This window comes from Bombyx mandarina, chromosome 23 (genome assembly GCF_030267445.1).
Source record: "Bombyx mandarina strain Sakado chromosome 23, ASM3026744v2".
In the NCBI taxonomy this organism is placed as follows: domain Eukaryota; kingdom Metazoa; phylum Arthropoda; class Insecta; order Lepidoptera; family Bombycidae; genus Bombyx; species Bombyx mandarina.
This window is the reverse complement of record NC_143229.1, coordinates 15,908,780-15,927,148: the sequence shown is the minus strand read 5'-3', so window position 1 is coordinate 15,927,148 and position 18,369 is coordinate 15,908,780. Positions and strand designations below refer to the sequence as shown.

Genomic DNA, 18,369 nt, shown 5'->3' with positions numbered 1-18,369 from the left:
GGATCTTTTGCTTGGAAGAGATCACTTAAGAAAAAAACAGTTAATTCGTACCTCCGGTCCACCTTGAGATACGAGGGTGAAGTAATTGCATCCTAATAGCGACTGTACCGTAAGAAGTTTTCAAAGTGATTGAACACCATTAACTATGACATTAACGTAACCCCGATGACCACTCATCACCAGGAGGGCCGTGAGCTCGTCCCCCGTTTTGGCATTAGTAACAAAAAAAAAACGCCTGCTCACAATACCAGAAATAAATAAAAAAAACCTTCCAGAACATTCCACTGCATCGCTTCAAGCGCTTACTTCGTCGTCCAGTTTTGCGCGCGGCGCCAAAATTCAATTTTTACATATGTAAATTAACGAAGGCGAACTTCAAATGTGCAGTCGTGAATTTGCCGAAAGCAACGCCTTTGCGTTAATAAGAAAGAAAAAAAAACTTTTTCTTTTAAAAACGTTCGTGACAATTAACCTAACTTTACTTTGCCGCCATTTTTGTGGTGATTTTCATAAACATTTGTTTTCTTTGTACTATAATAACATTCCGGGTTTGATATCGTATCAATGGTTGTGTGTATAGAATTTTCGATCTAATTCATCGGAATTATTTAAAAGCATTTTCGGTCGACATTAATTTTTTTACAATCATCGTACGAGCTTGTTTGCAAAATTCTCTTTGTACACTGTAAAAGCGTGAAATGTCTTCCATTAGAAAAACGGAAGAACCGATTTATACGCATCTCGAACTTTCGGTAAGTGATCTACTGTAATTACGATGAAAACTCTAAATGTGAAGTTATTTTTTATTTATTTTTTATATTGCTTAGAGCGGTGGATGAGCTCACGGCCCACCTGGTGTTAAGTGGATACTGAAGACCATAGACATGTACAATGTAAACGCGCCACCCACCTTGAGATATAAGTTCTAGGATCTCAGTATAATTACAACGGCTGCCCCACCCTTCAAACCGAATTTTTCTTTTATATTTTTTACATATATTTATATAGAGAGAGAATATACATAGGCGGCACTGAAAATTTCGGGAATTAACGAAGTGACACAACATTACTATTTAAAAATATATTTATTGCTTTTCGAAGTATTCTCCGCGAAATATGACACATTTTTCCATACGATGGAACCAATCATTGAAGCAACCATTCCATTCGGAAGTTGGGGTCTCCAAAATGGCCGGTTTGTAGGCGTCCACACCTTGTTCAGGTGATGAAAATCTCTGTCCACGCAATTTATTCTTTATTTTAGGGAAAGTTTAGAAATCATTATGGCTTAGGTCGGGGCTGTACGGCGGATGGTCTAATAATTCTATGTTTTCTTGCTCTAAAAACTCTTTTGTTCTGTGCGCGGTGTGAGAACTTGCATTGTCGTGATGTAGGATGATACGGCGGTTGCAGTTCTCTTTACGGAGTTCAGAAACGACCTGTGGCAAACAAATGCTAGCATACCATTCTGCATTAACCGTTCTTTGTCCCTCAAGAGGAATAGTCGGGGAGCGAATGCGGTATCCATCGGGAAAACAACTTTTTTACACCTAATTGTTCATGCAAGATTATTTGTATTTGACTCATGCCAATGTCTAAAGTTGCCTGAATTTCGCGGTATGTCACATGTCGGTCTTCCTCAATCAGCTTACGCACAGCATCAACGTTTTCTTGGGTGACTGCAGTTTTTGGACGACCTTGACGGGGATCATCACTGAGCTTGACACGTCCACGTTGAAACTCAGCAAACCAGCGATAAATTGTGGTTTTGGATGGGGCTTCATCACCAAATGCAGAAATCATCCGGTCAACACACTGTTTTTGTGTTAAACCACTTCGAAAGTCATAATAAATCATCGCTCTTGAATTTTCTCGAGTCAATTCCATTTTCTCAACGACTGAACAAGTTTGACAAAACCTCATGACAAGACCGAGAATCTTTTTTTATATAAATAAATGGTATTCGATTTTTAAAACCAAGGAGCTTTCAATTAAAAAGATTTTAATATGACAGGAACATTGGAAATATTCTATTCCCGATACTTTTAGTGCAGCCCTCGTACTTTATTGCGCACGAAAACATATACATATAAGATTCAAAAACAGTCAGAGATTGTTATTATTGTTTTTATTTATATTTTTGTATTCTATGTGAAATGTTATTGTTAATGAATATAATATGGATGCATACTCTGAAATAAATGAAGGAAAAAAAATATACAAATTTACATATTATAATACGATAGTCTTAAATTTTACCATAAATTAAGGTAAGTTTAAACAGTTGATTGATGAAACGAATATTATACTTTTTAATGGACGAACGGACGCAACGCGCTAGGGTTGTCGCATAGGAACTTTTAAAATTAATAAAAAAAGATCGAGGGATGAAAGGCTATTTGGTTTAAGCGACATTTCGCTTAACACGCGACATTTATCTTTGTAATTAAAGGTCCGTTTTATTTGGTATCAGCATCAACAGTTGAATGTTTTTAATTGATTTGATGATATTACTGGTAGGAGCTCTTGTGAGTCCACGCGGGTAGGTGCTACCACCCCGCCTATTTCTGCCGTGAAGCAGTAATGCGTTTCGGTTCGAAGGGGCTGGGACAGCTTACAACAGCTGAGCTGATACTGAGACCTTAGATCATATCTCAAGGTGGGTGGCGAATTTACGTTGTAGATGTCTATGAGCTCCAGTAAGCACTTAACACCAGGTCGGCTGTGACCTCGTCCACCCATATAAGCAATAAAAAAATGAAATAATTGAAATTTAATTAGGTTTTTTTTGTCATAATATTTTTTCGAAATGTTTAAACTTTAAATGGCTTTCCTGTAAAGTTGCAAAAATGTAGCTCAAATCAAATAGCCTTTCATCCCTTGATATATTATTTTAAGTTTGGGTACATTAAGTTTCCCATGCAACTTTAAAGTTCGTGTGTTTTTGATGGTAATTAATATTAGTAACGTTCGCTTTATACAATAGGTTGCGGTTTATACTTTTTATCAGTTATCAGCGCGAGGGCTCACATAGAACGAGCGAAATCGGACATATGTTGAATAAAACAACACACGCACTTCACTTAAACACAACCCATTGATTTTCTCGCCGGATCTTCTCGGTGGGTCGCGATTCCGATCCAACGGTAGATTCAGGTTTCTTTTCCTACCTATTCTAGTAGCCTTGAGGGGTTATTGTAGATTCACCGAAGCAGTAGGTGAATTCGCGGGGCTCAAACCTGACGTTGCTAACACGAACCCTAGCAAGAGCAGTGCTTCGCAGAATCTACCACCGGATCGGAAACGCGACCCACTGAGAAGATCCGGCGAGAAACTCAGTGGGCTAGATTCAGCGAAGCACTGCTCTTGCTAAGGCTAGTGTTAGCGAGCTCTCTCAGGTTGATCCCGTGAGCTCGTTTACCGGTCCGTGAGTAATTAGTCCCTTAGGCTACCAACGATTAGGCAGAGAAAACATAAAGCCGCGGCAGTACCACCGTATCGGAAACGCGACCCGTTGAGAAGATCCGGCGAGAAACTCAGTGGGTTGAAAGAGAATACGTCGTAGATTCTAAAGCAGTCCGCTGAATCACGTTTCTAGTTCAATCTACGTTATCTCAAACATATAATGGGCGCATTGATAATGAAAGCAATTACACGCTACTCGGATTAGCATAACAATGATGCGAAACGTGTCAAGATATACATACGCTCTCAACTACAGATATATACTTAGTCTGGCCATAAATACTGTTACAATTAAAAATAAACAAAATATTACATTTGAATTTGGAATCTGTCATTTTTATATGATTGCTCATTGAGTTTTGTCATTTTGGCGCCAATACATTGTACAATATTTTGCGATATTAAAATGGAGTGGAGTGATAAAGAGAACCGAATCGCTGTGATGCATACACAAAGTAGGTATGGAGCCAGATGCAATTTTTAAAACTCTCCATACGCTTGGTATTAGTAAAATGTTTGTGTACCGGGCTATTAATAGGTGCAATGAGACCTCCTCTGCTTGTGACAGAAAAAGATCTGGCCGTCCACGTAGTGTTCGTACGAAAAAGGTGGTCAAAGCAGTAAGGGAAAGAATTCGAAGAAATCCTGTTCGAAAGCAAAATATTTTATCTCGGGAGATGAAGATAGCACCTAGAACCATGTCGCGTATTTTAAAAGATGACTTAGGACTTGCAGCCTATAAGAGACGTACTGGTCATTTCTTAACTAATAATTTAAAAGAGAATAGGGTGGTAAAATCGAAACAACTACTGAAGCGGTACGCAAAGGGAGGTCATAGAAAAATTTTGTTTACGGATGAGAATTTTTTTACAATTGAGCAACATTTTAACAAACAAAATGACCGTATTTATGCTCAAAGCCCTAAGAAAGCTTCCCAATTAGTCGACAGAGTGCAACGTGGGCACTTTCCGACTTCAGTGATAGTTTGGTGGGGTATTAGCTATGAAGGAGTGACTGAGCCATACTTTTGTGAAAAAGGTATCAAAACATCAGCACAAGTGTATCAAGATACCATTCTTGAGAAGGTAGTGAAGCCCCTTAACAACACCATGTTCAATAATCAAGAATGGTCCTTCCAGCAAGACGCGGCGCCAGGTCATAAAACTCGGTCTACGCAGTCTTGGTTGGAAACGAACGTTTCGGGCTTCATCAGAGCTGAAGACTGGCCGTCGTCTAGTCCCGATCTTAATCCGCTGGATTATGATTTATGGTCAGTTTTAGAGAGTACGGCTTGCTCTAAACGCCATGATAATTTGGAGTCCCTAAAACAATCCGTACGATTGGCAGTGAAAATTTTCCCCATGGAAAGAGTGCCTGCTTCTATTGATAACAGGCCTCAACGTTTAAAGGACTGTATTGCAGCCAATGGAGACCACTTCGGATAAGCTTTTTATACTTTAAATTGTTTTATATTTATGTATTAAACTAACACACTGTAAAAGTAATAAATGTTATTTGCTTTAGAATTTTTTTTGTTTTCCTTTGTAACAGTTTTTATGGCCAGACTAAGTATGTATATATGTATATGGTGTGTATATATTTGTGTATGTATTTGTAATTTAATATAAATTTCTTACCACTATTATCCCTGCACTACCTTTGGTTGATCTTTGGTAGAGAATGCCTTAGCCATTAAATCCGCCAATGTAAATTTTACATGAAGTGTAATAAATAAATACATTAATTGCATTGAAGTCGACACGAGTAAGTAGGTCTGGTCATTTACGTCGCAGTTTTTGCGTCGTCGATGGGTTTCGGTAACCACTTAACGCCAAACGAGCTTAGTTCACTCGTCTAAGCAATAAAATAAAATACAGTGCAAATTACGACTACACTATGGTAGGTGCCCTTTGTGATTTTATGTCTATGGGCTACAAATGTCAGGCCGGCCAGAGGATCCGATTTTAATGCTGACGCCATTCAGAACGGGTATTCGATGGTAACGGCTAATATCTGATGATGTAGAAGCAAAGAAAGGCCCAGGTCTGTCTCTAGTCTACTGTTTTCCTTATTCATGCCTTATTATCTACATATCTTAAGGAGAGACTTAATTTTTAAATAAACGACTACTAATTGAATAAGAACTGTCTGATGAACTCATCTTTGTTTAATACTTAACTATTAAATTTTATTGTCTTTTGTTTATTTCACTTTTACACTAAACACAATATTGCAAATTGCCCGAGCACAACAATGGCGGAGAATTTTAGGTGCGTGAGAGCAGACGTAGACACTAACACGCATGCGCACTTGTCAGTACCCAGGGAGGAAAAGTTAGACTTTCTTCCCTGTACAGCGGGACGAAAACCGAACTTTCGGCGTAGGTAGGAGAAAAAGGCTGTTTACGGTGTTTAGATGTAGGGGTTCTGGTCCGTATGAGAGCTCACGGGAGACACCCTGGTCTTAAAATACTACGGCGACTATTCAAGCAGAGTTAGTAATGCTAAGATAAAGAAGCCTTTATTAACAATCTTAATGTAATATTAGGTACATACTTGTACGGTCGGTTTGTTCGTTTGTCGTCTGGTTCCTGTAAGTCTTTTAGGAAGGCATTGAAAAGAATCACTGCTGCGGGTCACGTCCGCCCTCGTTCCATTTCTTTTCTTTTGTTTCTCTTTCGAATCGCCTGACAAGTTTCTGTCTTGGTCTATATCACTGGTGGTATGACCTCTTGTGAGTCCGCGCGGGTAAGCACCACCGTCCCGCCTATTTCTGCCATGAAGCAGTAATGCGTTTCGGTTTGAAGTGTGGGGCAGTCGTTGTAACTATACTGAGACCTTAGAACTCATATCTCAAGGTAGGTGGCGACATTTACGTTATAGATGTCTATGGGCTCCGGTAACCACTTAACACCAGGTGGGCTGTGAGCTCGGGCGCCCATCTATGCAATAAAAATAAAAGAATATTTATAAAATTGAGGTATTTTAACAGAGTTCCAATTTATTTCAAAACCATCGCTGCCATTGTATTTCTGTGTTAATTATGACATTTCCAGCGTGTCAATGGTCTGAATCATTAGCCTGGTAGTCCTCTGAGGGTTGTGACCTAACTTGGTTAGCCATTATTTCCGTTTTATATTTTGAGCTCCAGTTTGAGGTTCATTCGGTTTTGTCTTTTATCTTATTCTTCTGTGTCTTATAATTTGTATTTCCTGTACACGGCAAACGGCAGCGGGTTGGCTCTGCCCCTGGCATTGCTGAAGTCCATGGGCGACGGTAACCACTCACCATCAGGTGGGCCGTGTGCTCGTCTGCCTACAAGGGCAATAAAATAAAAGCGATTATGATATACGGACAGTAGAATATCTAAAGATTCCGAAGAGAAGTTTGGTATCCTGATGTTTCTTTTCTTTTGTTACAGCGACAATGATCAGGACCTGGTGGCGGTCAGGGTGCCGATCAACGGTATGACATGCCAGTCGTGCGTCAGGAGCATCGAAGGATCGGTCAGAGACGTACCAGGTGTGGAACGCGTTAAGGTGAGCCAGGTCTACTCAGTCTACTGATGATGGTCTACTATAGTCTTTTCGTTTTTTTTGTTTTGTTGGAACCGATATTTTGTTTAACGAGATCAAATCAAGAGGGCTAGCGTCAGCGGTTTAGAAATGGGTTATGGCGACGATGACTGACCACGCGCTTGGCATCATCTTCGTGATGAAGGTTATAAGCACTGTGTTTATAGTGCGCTTATAATTTACAAATAAAATTAATTTAATTGTTAATTTATTAAATTCATGTTGGTGAATGGATATTTTTGAGGCATCGTATACACATGAATGTGCTGACAGGTTTTTCTAAACATTTGTAATGGGTCAAAGATTGTTTTGCTTTTATTTTATTTTATTGCTTATGTAGGTGGACGAGCTCACGGCCCACCTGGTGTTAAGTGGTTACCGGAGCCGGTAGACATCTATGATGTAAATGCCGCTACCCACCTCGTGACATAAATTCTAAGGCTTCAATTTATACAGTAAAATGGCTGCCACACTCTCCAAACCGAAACGCATTACTGCTTTACGGCAGAAATAGTCAGGGCGGTGGTACCTACCCGCGTAGACACAAAAGACGTCCTACAACCAGTGTTTACACAAATTATAATTTTGCGGGTTTGACGGTTTGAATTTATATCCACGAATTTGGTCTTCAGGTGGAGTTATCAGAGAACGCCGGCTACATCAGATATGACCCCCGACTGTGTTCGCTGGAAGCGATCAGGTCTCACATAGAAGACATGGGGTTTGAGGTCCCTGTCGATAATGACGACGAAAGCAGGTAAGCACACGAAGAAGACGCAAGTGCTTTAAAGCTTGTTTAAAGAAATTTCAATCTAAGCTATAATGTTTCAAGGTTCAGATTCGTTTAACGCGTTACGTAATTATGTTGTTTCATTTCGGACGTTTTGCAATCAAAGATCAAATCATTGCGTGTGACTACGATAATTGAATAACCGGAAACTTGTGTGTTTTATGGAATAAATAATAGTTGAAAAAACTAACAAAATACGTTTTTATAGAAAATCCAACTAAAAAATAGAAAATAAATTTTAATAAATTTGAATTAAAAATAGTGTAAGAATAAATTATTTTATTGTAATAAAATGCGTGGGGTGCTATTCATGATATTATCAATATAACCCTTCTACTCATATTTGTTCATAAAATATTTACAACTACTGATACCATGCAGCCCACGCTTTTTTACAATAAAATCATTTTTTCTTACACTATTTTTAATTCAAACGTATTAAAATGTATCTTATATTTTTAGTTGGATTTTGTATAAAAGCTTATTTTTTAGTTTTTTAAACTATTATTTATTTTTCATTTTTTAGTTGAATTTCAATTTTTTAATGTTTTTTTTTAATATTGAAATGTCATCGGTCCTTAATAACCAAATTTCGAGTTAATCCGACGTTTTGAAGGGGGTCAAAATCATGTTCAAAGATTCCGTTACATACTAACATACATACGTCTGAAGCTAATAAAAGCGTATTAAAAACGAACAACATCCTTCCTCCAACAGAAATCTCCTGCCGAAGGATGTGCCGACCGCTATTATGATCGACATGACAGGCAGCCAGACGCCGCCCGTCAGCGAAGTCTTCCTCTCAGTGATCGGCATGACCTGCCAATCCTGCGTCAACACCATAGAAGGTGGGTCTTGGTAGAATGGCAGGGAGAGTGTATTGTAAGCCGGTGCGGGTAGGTCGTAATTCGGTTTCAGCTCCGAAAGCACTTACTGAGTGGAGCCCTATTCAATTGGCTCTTGGACCTCATCTCTCAATGTTGGTATTAGCATTCACGTCAAGTTTATGAGGTTCGGAAACCACATAACATCAGATGGATCGTGAGCTCATAGTTCACCCGGTTACAGAAAAAAAATTGATATATGTACATATATATAAGTTTAACGTAAGTTGATTTAGTAACAAATCCCAGTCCTGCCAACGAATAAGCATAGCTTAGTACAGTGGATTAGCACGTAACGTTGTCTTTTCATGCTTGGATCGAAAGATGTCGTCCTAAGAAGTCCTCCCTAGACAACACAGACCTAATCTACAAGATCCCTCCGGAGATAATAGTTGAAATAGTTGCGGTCTACTAATGGGGACCGCATAGAGCATTTATCTCCCTTTAAATGGGGTCGGCTCCCCAAATTCGTCTGCCCCAGGAAATTCCGTCCTAAGTCGTCACCACCACCCTGCCTAATTCTGCCGTGAAACAGGAATTGCCTTTCGGTTTGAAGGGTGGCGCGGCCGTAGTACTGTAAATACTGAGACTCAAAACTCGTATCTCGAGGTGGGTGGTGGAATTTATGCTGTTGACGTCTATGGGCTCCGGTAACCCCTTAACACCAGTTGGACCTCGAACTCATCTATCCATCAAAGAAATACAACACTACATTCCTATTGTATAAATCCCTTGTTAGCAAAAGCAGAACAAATACAGTCCAACACAATTAAGTATGAAGTTTATTGACAGTCCTACCCATCTTCCTTGCACAGGAGCTTTGAAAGCAAAGTCGGGAGTCACAAAGGGACACGTGTCGCTCGCCGATGGAACGGCCCGCGTCGCCTTCCTGCCCAGCACCGTCACGCCCAGGGAGATAGCGGATCTGATATATGAACTGGGCTTCGACGTCAACATCATATCCGTCGACGGACAGGTTTATACGGGTGGGTAGTTCAGAATATCGCAGCCGGTAATGAAGACTTACACGTCTCGTGACTTCGGAGAATCTTGGAATTGCAATTAATAGAGCAACGTGACGTTACACTAACTAGAAGTAGTAAAAGCAGAAGCCACATCTTCTAGCAGTTAAAACCGTTAAAGTTATGTTGTTGTTGTATTTCTGGTGCTAGGACCTCTTGTGAGTCCGCGCGGATAGGTACCACCACCCTGCCTAATTCTGCCGTGAAGCAGTAATGCGTTTCGGTTTGAAGGGCAGGGCAGCCGTTGTAACAATACTGAGAGTTTAGAACTGATATCTGAAGGTGGGTGGCGCATTTACGTCGTAGACGTCTATGGGCTCCAGTAACCACTTAACACCAGGTGGGCTGTGAGCTCGTCCACCCATCTAAGCAATAAAAAAAAACATTAAGAAATGCTCAAACATTTTCTCGCAGTTGCTATAAATTTCAGTGTCGCATTGTTGAATATCGGATGAATGCTGATGATGGATCAAGAGCTGGAAGAGAGAAACCCAGAATCGTGCTCAGTGTTGTGCAGCAGGAGAGGCCTATGTCCAACAGTGGACTGCTATGCGCTGATGTTGTGATGTGATTCGTGAATATTTGAATATTGACGTCACTATACATGATAGCACGCTCTGTATCTAGCATAATAAGAAATATGATCAAGAAATACGCGGCTCTATACACATATCGTGTGCTCCCTTTCATGTTCATTTGATGACCAATTGCTATTCCAATTTGTAATTTATCTTTCAGAAAATAAGTCTCAAATATGTAACAACACAGAGGGATCTGGTGATTGCGCTAAGCAATTGTCTCCGTTCAAGAACAAACTTCAAACGAATGTAAGTCTTTCTGTTAATTTGCTTATTGTTTTAATAGGTCTTCCTGAAAATTTGAAGAGCCCGGAGTGTTATTATCTCGGTGTTTTATTCGTTTTCTGCGCGATTTAATATTTTAAGACCCCAATGTCAAACTGTGCGATTGTTAGATCGATCCGAAACCAAGCACACAGTCGCTGTACTATAAAATCTATCGAAGTCGTCGTGGCCTAAAGGATAAGATGGTGTCCTCGTATCGAGCTATGCGACAGCGTCGAGGTTCGAATCCCGCAGCCAGAAACTTGACTCATGTTCACGAATGACTTCTACGACGAAAGAATAGCATCGGGAACCAAAAAAAAAAGAAAAGAATACTATAATTTCCGTAATTACTAGCGAACTTCTTTTAAGCCCACACAGCTAGGTACCACCGCCCTGCCTATTTTCTGCCACGAAACAGTACGCTCCTGTATGTAAACTGTAACATCTCTTACACTATTCAAGTGAGGTCTTAGATCACCTAAGTTAGCGTTATGTGTGCCGTGTTTCAATCACTCGTCTATGTTATAGTCGTTACTGGTAGTAGGACGTCTTGTGAGTGCGCATGGGTAGGTACCACCATCCTGCCTATTTCTGCCGCGAAGCCGTAATGCGGTTTAGAGGGCGAGGCAATCGTTGTACTGTTAAAAGTGAGACCTTACAACTCATGTGGGTGGGTGGCGGCATTTACGTTGTAGATGTCTATGGGCTCCGTTAACCATTTAACACCAGATGGGCCGTGAGCTTGTCCACCCATTTAAGCAATAAAAAAAAACATTATCGGTCAAACGTCTACTAAAAATCATGAGTTAAGCGTCCACTAACAATTAGAACCAATTACAATGGCCTCTAACAGCCAGAGCGTACGATATTTTTTGAAGCCAGCAACTCGTACTCCAGGGTGCAGGTCCGCCGGTCGCCGAGGCGGAACTGTCCCGATGTACGCTGGAAGTGCGCGGGATGACTTGCGCCAGTTGTGTCTCCGCGATAGAAAAACATTGCACGAAATTATATGGTAAGTGACCTTACGCTACCACGAGAGCGCTCTCGCCACCGGCTGATGCTGGGAATAGAAGTGTTGCGTCTATTTCTTAGAGGTATCTTGAGGTGGCCAGGAAAATGAATAAATGCGTCTACTTCTTCAAATACTAATTATATTATTTTTAATTATTTTACAAATATAGAATTGACATGCGCGTCCATCTTTTTTCTTCGTGTGTTAATTTTGTAAAATTTTGACAATTAGTGCCACTATTGCGTTTCCTGATTTGTTATTGGTTTGTGCGATATGACGTCATCTTTGGCCAATCACAGTCATCAATGTATGACGCGACGTTGATTCATTACAAGAAGGGTCACAAGCAAAATGGACTAGTCAGCTCAGAACCAAAGCATCATCTCGAAGAATCTGTGATGTTGTTAAGTGGAGTGGAATCGGTGACCTGACTTATGCATAATTAGTAATTCAAATGTCATCATAGTGCCCTGTGTGGCTGGAACTCATGGATACCGTTGAGTCGCTTATGTCGCTGCAAAACTCGTGATGATGAGGTCTTAAAAAACATTCATGTCTTAAATGACTGGTGCAAAGTGGTCAACAAGCCCCGTATCTATGGTTATCACATGCGATATAAAGTCTCAATGTTGAACGTTTTTTTTTTTTTATTTGCCCTTATAGGCAGAAGACCATACGACCCATCTGATGGTGAGTGGTTACCGTCGTCCATGGACGTCAGCAATGCCAGGGGCAAAGCTAAACCGCTGCGTACCGTTAAGTACTCTCCAAAAACCTCGTTTGAAGAAGGACATGCCTTAGCGCTGGTGCTGGTTTCCCAGGGGTGCGTTCAGTGCTGATCGCTCTGTTGGCTGCGAAGGCCGAGGTCTGCTACGAGCCCCGTAAGATCTCGGCCTTAGACGTGGCCAATTCCATAACGGAGCTGGGCTTTCCGTCGGAGGTCATCAGCGAGAACGACGGCAGCGGCTTAAAGGAAATACATTTGCTGGTAAGTGATGATGATGATATTTTTAATGTGGTGTCTTTGAATCTTCAAGAGTTTGGATATCTTTTTGACTGCTATGTACAGTGGTGGATTTACACTAGGGGCAGTCGGGGCAAGTGCCCAGGGCGGAATTTTTTTTAAGGCTGCATAATTTTTAAAGTAAAAAATTTTTTTTAGTCTTATCAAGATTGCTCAATATAATTAATTGATTCTAATAATTAATAATTTTCTTTTTAATTGATAATTCAAAAAATTCATTTCATCCATTATTTGTGAATTATAATTTTGGCACCTTTGGTAAAAATTAATAATCAAAATGATTTCATCCATTTATTTCCTTGGAGATTTAAAATAATAATCGATTTTTCTATTTCCTGTAATTTAAGAAATTTAATTAGTTTTTTTTTATGTAATATAATTTTTATGAGTCACCCTTAATCAAAATTTATAATTGTTAGAAAAGAAAAAAAAACAAAGTTTATTTATGTTTTTGGAATATATGACTTAAGATAAACTTTCCGCAGTAAATTCGTTATTTTAATTTAAAAAAATAAAATATATAAACTATAAGTTTAGGTCCCAGTATTGGGGCGGATTTTTTTCCGGTGCCCAGGAACGGCATTAAGTTTAAATCCGGCCCTGGCTATGTGGGTCATCAGTGCCCTGCGTGGCGAACTGAAGTAATCATATCGATTTCTCTCTCCGATCTTCTGAGGAACATCTAGTACTAGACTTCGGGAACGACGGATTCGGAAATAGTGAGAATCAATCTATTTCTAAGTTACCTAAAAGACTAAAGCATACATTAACAAACAAGGGAAGGGAAAGTGACTAACATCCAGACGCGCTTAGTGACAGAAATCGACATAATTACTTCAGAGCTCCGCGTAGGGCACCGGTGACCTACACAACAGTGAAAGGGTTGAATATTAATAAGTGCGATTGTGTTAGAATATATTTTTGGGTTATCAACGTTTGTCAAACAGTAAGGATATGTTATTAAAGTTCCGAAAGTCTTTAGATGAGCTTTTTTTTTTCAGATAAAGGGAATGACGTGCGCTTCATGTGTCAATAAAATAGAGAAGACGGTACTTAAGCTGACCGGAGTCGAATCCTGCTCCGTGGCCCTGACGACATGCAAGTTAGTCATTTACGCCTGGATTTAATGTTCAATCCATTTGTTTTTTTTTTTTTGTACTAACGTGACTAGTGTTCCCTCGGTAGTCGAAATTCGACTATAATTAATTTATATTATAAATTTGAACATTATTATGGTTCTATTGTCAAAGACTATTGTACTTCTATAATCACAGCTTTCGCCAAGACTATACTATAGACAAAAATTAATAAAGACAAACAATATTAATCTATTCTCGATTTGACCACAGACTTTAACAATAAACAAAAGAGTATTATGTGGTGTTTCAAATACATGGTAGTGTGTGTAAGGTTTTTGTTTGTTAATTTAATGTGTTTTTATGCATAATTTAAGTAAATATTAACATTCTGCACTCCTCTATATTCTCTATAAGTGTGGGAAATTTCATACTCCTCCGTCCGCGCAATTTTCGTAAAAAGGGATACAAAGTTTTTGCTTCACGTATCATTTTGAAGTGATAACTTAATTTGGGAAGGTAAACGGCTTCGTTACGTAATGCGTTACGGCGCCAGTCTATCTGGCTTCCCTTTCTCTCTCACGCATATGGCAGTGTTAGAGAGAACTTACATATGAGACCGTCAGCGCAAAAGTGGCCTAACCCATCATTTTTCATAATCCGTTTCGCAATATTTTCATACGTTCCATTCTTACTAATCCTATGCGAAAATGTCACGTTAACCTATTGCTGTCCAGGGGCCGCGTCAAATACAACGCAGAACAGATCGGGCCCCGCACGATATGCGACGCGGTCGCCGGGCTCGGGTTCGAGGCGACGGTCGCCAGCCCCCACAACCGGGGGGAGACCAGCTATTTGGAGCACAGGTAGGTGTCGGGGGACGGTGGGGGGACCCGGACCGGGGGACGGTGGGAGACCTGGACCGGGGGACGGTGGGGGATGCGGACTGGGGGACGGTGGGGGGACCTGGACCGGGGTACGTGTGGTGGAGGGGGCTCAGAACGCAACGACACTTGGTACATGTGTTGTCCCCGCTTGACTCCCTCTATCATAGTACTGCCAACGTCCGGCAGATGGCGCTAACTAACTCCAACAAGTCATTGCGTTCATACACAGTGCGTTGCCGCTTATCATCCGGCTTTGAAATGAGCGTCCCCTCCACGATGTTTCTCGAGCGCTATGACGAGGCTTGTGGAGAGTACTTAAAGGTAGGCAGCGGCTTGGCTCTACCTCTAGCATTGCTGAAGTCCATGGGCGACGGTAACCGCTCAGGTGGGCCGTATGCTCGTCTGCCTACAAGGGCATTAAAAAAAAACTCGTTCCCCATTTTGACTGGTGGCAGGACGTATTGTGAATCCGCACGGGTAGGTACCACCACCTGCCTATTTCTACCATGAAGCAGTAATGCGTTTCGGTTTGAAGGGTGGGGCAGCCGTTGTAACTATACTGAGACCTTACAACTCATATCTCAGTTAGATGTCGGCATTTATGTTCGGTAACCACCCATATAAGCAATAATAATTTTAAAAAAACGCATCCTCTTGTGTTCCCGCACCAGAGAGGAGATAAGGAAGTGGCGGAACGCGTTTCTGGTCTCGCTGGTCTTCGGGGCTCCGTGCATGGCGGCCATGGCGTACTTCATGTCCATGATGTCACACGGCCACAGCGCCAAGGATATGTGCTGCGTGCTTCCCGGACTCAGCCTGGAGAACCTGGTCATGTTCCTGCTGGCGACGCCGGTGCAGGTAGAACGGTCCCGCCATATACTCCTTGTATCAGATTTTACGACATCTTAAAACAAAAGGTCGTTGATTTTTTGGTGGGAACCTGAGGAGCAGGGTTACGGTAGTGGTTTCATTGGGTACGAGCGTGGGGACATGAAGCAGAGCCGTCGGCGGTGGCTTCTCGGGTCCTTCCAATCAACTTCTACTGTTAAATTAAAATAATTGAAGATTTTAAATTTAATACACTTGATTCTGGCAACAATGACATCGTAATAACCAAATTGTCATTGCTTAAGTAACAAGGTACAATTGAGACGTCGACATGGATATCGGCACTCACGGTGTCTATGTGCTTCGGTAACCGCTTAGTGGTGGCAGTGGTTTGGCCGCAGCTCTGGTATTGCTGAGATCAATGGGCGACGGTAACCACTCACCGTCAGGTGGACCGTAAGCTCCATCCATGAATACAGCTCATCAATGAAAACATAATTAAAATCTGTTCACAAATAACGAAGCTAAAACTATTTTAAGTTCGCGCTCGAAATAACTTGTGTAATTTTGTACGATGACGTCATCGTTCAATACTATTATAGCTCCCGAAAACTCGTCTGTCAAAGAACGAATTAACAAATCTAGAGCTGAACGGACTAATGCGTACTATGGTCCTGACTGGTTCTGCCTCGGCGCAATTGTGCGTCGCCACCAAGGGTGGGCCGCCCTAATCAACTAGTGGCCCCCCGAGGGGTGACGCTGACCACGTGCTTAAATAGTCACGTTTCTATTTGTTTTCAGTTTATAGGCGGCTGGCATTTCTACAAGCAAGCTTATAAAGCTCTAAAGCACGGCACGACGAACATGGACGTGCTGATAGCAATGACAACCACCATTAGGTATGTTAGGAGCTTTCTATGATACACTCTCAAGTTATATGCTATGTCCTGTTTTTTTGGGAGGAAACCGAATCTCCTGTGAGATCCCCGCGCCTATAGGAACTCAGGGTGTGTGGGAATGCAGAAGAAATCCACTAAACGACTCTCCAGCACTCTTGCTTGAACGTCCAAAACCCTGGGGTAGAATCAGGAGAGGAACCGAAGGTCGCCTGATCGACCGAGCCCTCCGCGACAACAGATATGACTTATTAGTATTGTAAGCCGAGGAGCAGGTGAGTGGTTACGGTCGCCCATGGACTTCAGCAATGCCAGGAGCAGAGCCAAGCCGCTGCCTACCGTTTAATACTCACCACAAACCTTGTTTGAAGAAGGTCGTGTCATTGCGCTCGGCAAAATACCGTGAAGGGGAGCTCATTCCAAAGCCGAATGGTGCGTGGCAGAAAAGATCCCTAGAAGCGCACTGTGAAGTCTGCCTCTGCGCCTGGTGGGGAAAAATGAGATGAGGGGATCATCTCTAACAATTCCTCAGAGCATTTCCTGGTGCCACTGTTCTGCCTTGACTCACCTCACATTGTCAGCGCATTGCTCCTGCAACCACTCAACCTTATTGAATCCTGTGCTCGTGCCCGTAACGAAGTAATCTCGTTCCAGGGTTGTCAGCAGAGTAATCTTGATGTTAAAACCTCATGGTAATTTCTCCGCAGCTACGTATATTCTCTAGGTGTGGTTGTAGCTTCCATGGCGACCCTCCAAGAGGCCAGTCCGGTCACGTTCTTCGACACGCCACCCATGCTGCTGGTCTTCGTGTCTCTGGGCAGGTGGCTGGAGCACATAGCCAAGGTGGGTGCTGGGCTGCCGGCAATGTCAAGTCAGTCAGACCAAATATGAATATTTCAGGGTCTGGTTTGTTTGGGAGAATTTTAATCAGATGTCCATAGGCTCCTAGTGACAGTCTGGTGGAACACAAGAGCCACGTTTGAAGGTTACGAATGCACTGAATGAAAATGTGAAAAAAATGTTCACTGAAAACTCTTTCTGCACCCAGAAGTAGTGTGACATATCCGGGTAAAACCTGGAGGCCTCCTGCTTCCGGAACCGGTCCAATTTAAATAGATTTGGGTGCAGCTGCAGACCTCGTCTATCTCGTGCTGAGGATACAGCTGGTACCCCGATCCTAATGTGCTGTCCGTATTCCAGGGTAAAACATCGGAAGCCCTGTCGAAGTTGTTGTCGCTGAAGGCAACGGAAGCCGTGCTGGTGACCCTGGACAACAGCGGTAACATTGTAAATGAGAAGTGCATACCAGTTGACCTGGTGGAACGCGGAGACATTCTGAAGGTGAGTGGACAACAGCAGCGCCGCTGTGAGGGTGGACCGCCTTTGTTTCTTCATCACCATTGAATCTAAAAAACTCTTAACCAAACAACAACGCAAGACTAGTCTCTGTCTTAACCGACTTCACATAGAGACGAGGTTTTATGTGCTACTTCAGCTTTTTCAGGTGAATGGTATAAATTTATTTGAAGAATTGTGCTTCTCGTTTGGTCCCAGTTAAAACCTACCAAGATATGACTGAAGGTCTACCAAGATCTGACCAGTACTTCTGATCAGTACTTCTGAGCTATCCCTCATAAGGCATGTCTAATAGACTTCGACTGCGTTAATTGTATCATCTAGTTTTATTTAGGCCAGTTTTCGCTTTTAAGGAAAGGACAATGCCCAAAAGTGGGCCAACTTCATGACAAAACTATTTGTACTTGAAAAACTATGCCTTATTTTTTCATGTTGTTTAGTTTATGTATCAACATTTCTTTCACCCTGGCATTGTTTTACAAAAAAATAAATTACTTATTTGATAACATCCCAAAACTGAGTGCCATAGTTTTTAAATTCGCCAATAGACAAAGGGAAAATTAGCCCATACAGCCTTATAGTAAACTTATATGCTGACAAACGAAAGAGTTGTCTGTGACTTGACAACAAATTAAAAAAATTGCTAATGGTTATAATTCACAGACTTTTTAGTTTATTGTTGATCAATTCAATATTTATGTATTGTAATA

At 41.4% G+C, this 18,369-nt stretch overlaps 1 protein-coding gene across 6 annotated transcripts in view; it reads left to right on the top strand.

The window, feature by feature from the left end:
• The window catches only part of ATP7 (copper-transporting ATPase 1), a 64,129-nt gene that overhangs the window by 29,857 nt on the left and 15,903 nt on the right, over window positions 1-18,369 (top strand). For all 6 annotated transcript variants that reach the window (XM_089737333.1, XM_089737332.1, XM_028179120.2 and 3 more), the window contains 13 exons: window positions 6,886-7,003; window positions 7,672-7,796; window positions 8,547-8,677; window positions 9,529-9,699; window positions 10,474-10,562; window positions 11,478-11,592; window positions 12,414-12,580; window positions 13,618-13,718; window positions 14,430-14,558; window positions 15,251-15,437; window positions 16,209-16,306; window positions 17,011-17,146; window positions 17,504-17,644. In XM_089737333.1, the coding sequence (XP_089593459.1) occupies window positions 6,886-7,003; window positions 7,672-7,796; window positions 8,547-8,677; window positions 9,529-9,699; window positions 10,474-10,562; window positions 11,478-11,592; window positions 12,414-12,580; window positions 13,618-13,718; window positions 14,430-14,558; window positions 15,251-15,437; window positions 16,209-16,306; window positions 17,011-17,146; window positions 17,504-17,644 (1,708 nt within the window). The remainder of the gene's footprint in view (window positions 1-6,885; window positions 7,004-7,671; window positions 7,797-8,546; window positions 8,678-9,528; window positions 9,700-10,473; window positions 10,563-11,477; window positions 11,593-12,413; window positions 12,581-13,617; window positions 13,719-14,429; window positions 14,559-15,250; window positions 15,438-16,208; window positions 16,307-17,010; window positions 17,147-17,503; window positions 17,645-18,369) is intronic.